General features: G+C 42.0%; 1 protein-coding gene across 1 annotated transcript; it reads left to right on the top strand.

The window, feature by feature from the left end:
* Positions 1 to 6: 6 nt before the first annotated feature.
* On the top strand, positions 7 to 595 carry LOC104823108 (methylenetetrahydrofolate reductase 1-like; the record flags this gene model as incomplete). Its single annotated transcript, XM_010554532.1, has 2 exons — positions 7 to 213; positions 306 to 595. Coding segments are annotated over 2 exons (291 nt in total), but the record flags the coding sequence as incomplete, so codon positions are not given.
* Between the last annotated feature and the right edge of the window lie 179 nt (positions 596 to 774).

Below are 774 nucleotides of genomic sequence, written 5' to 3' on the forward strand. Positions count from 1 at the left end.
GTGAACAAAGACGGGAACTGGGTCTCGAACATAGGCCAATCTGATGTGAACGCCGTCACTTGGGGAGCCTTCCCAGGTAAGGAGATCATCCAGCCAACAATCGTTGACCCTGCCAGCTTCAAAATCTGGAAGGATGAAGCTTTCGAGACCTGGTCAAGAAGCTGGGCAAGCTTGTACCCAGAAGATGATCCTTCCAGAAAGTTGCTGGAAGAGGTGAGTCTTAGGCTTAAACCCGCCTTTTCAATTTCTCCCGTTGTCCCCCCACTTAGACTGATTCCAGTTTCTTGATGAATAATGGTGTGCAGGTGAAGAGCAGCTACTATTTGGTAAGTTTGGTGGACAACGACTACATCCATGGTGACATATTTTCTGTCTTCGCCCATCTCTGAGTAGTGGGACAGTTTCTTTGCAACACTCTTGCTTTCACGATTTGGGATTTTGTGTCTACTTCTTGTTACTTGATTTGCAAAAACATCTTTCATTTATATATATATAAGCATTGGCTCATCATTGTTGTTGCTGCTCACTGAAAGAATCTCCTCTGCTGTTGTACCCTAAAAGGTTCATAATAAAGATTTTTACACGTTTCTTTCAAGCTCTCCAAATTAAAATCCAAAATACAACAGAGAAGATGGTAGTAGTATGTATGACTCAAAAATCAAATCTTTATTGTTATTGATTGAGCTGTGGTATCAAGAGATATTGGCATTCTTGAGGGACTTTGAAGTTACAACACCAGCAGATGTTCTCATCAAGTGCTCCTTCAGCATGGCA

This window comes from Tarenaya hassleriana, unplaced genomic scaffold (genome assembly GCF_000463585.1).
Source record: "Tarenaya hassleriana unplaced genomic scaffold, ASM46358v1 Cleome3931, whole genome shotgun sequence".
NCBI classification, from domain to species: Eukaryota; Viridiplantae; Streptophyta; class Magnoliopsida; order Brassicales; family Cleomaceae; genus Tarenaya; species Tarenaya hassleriana.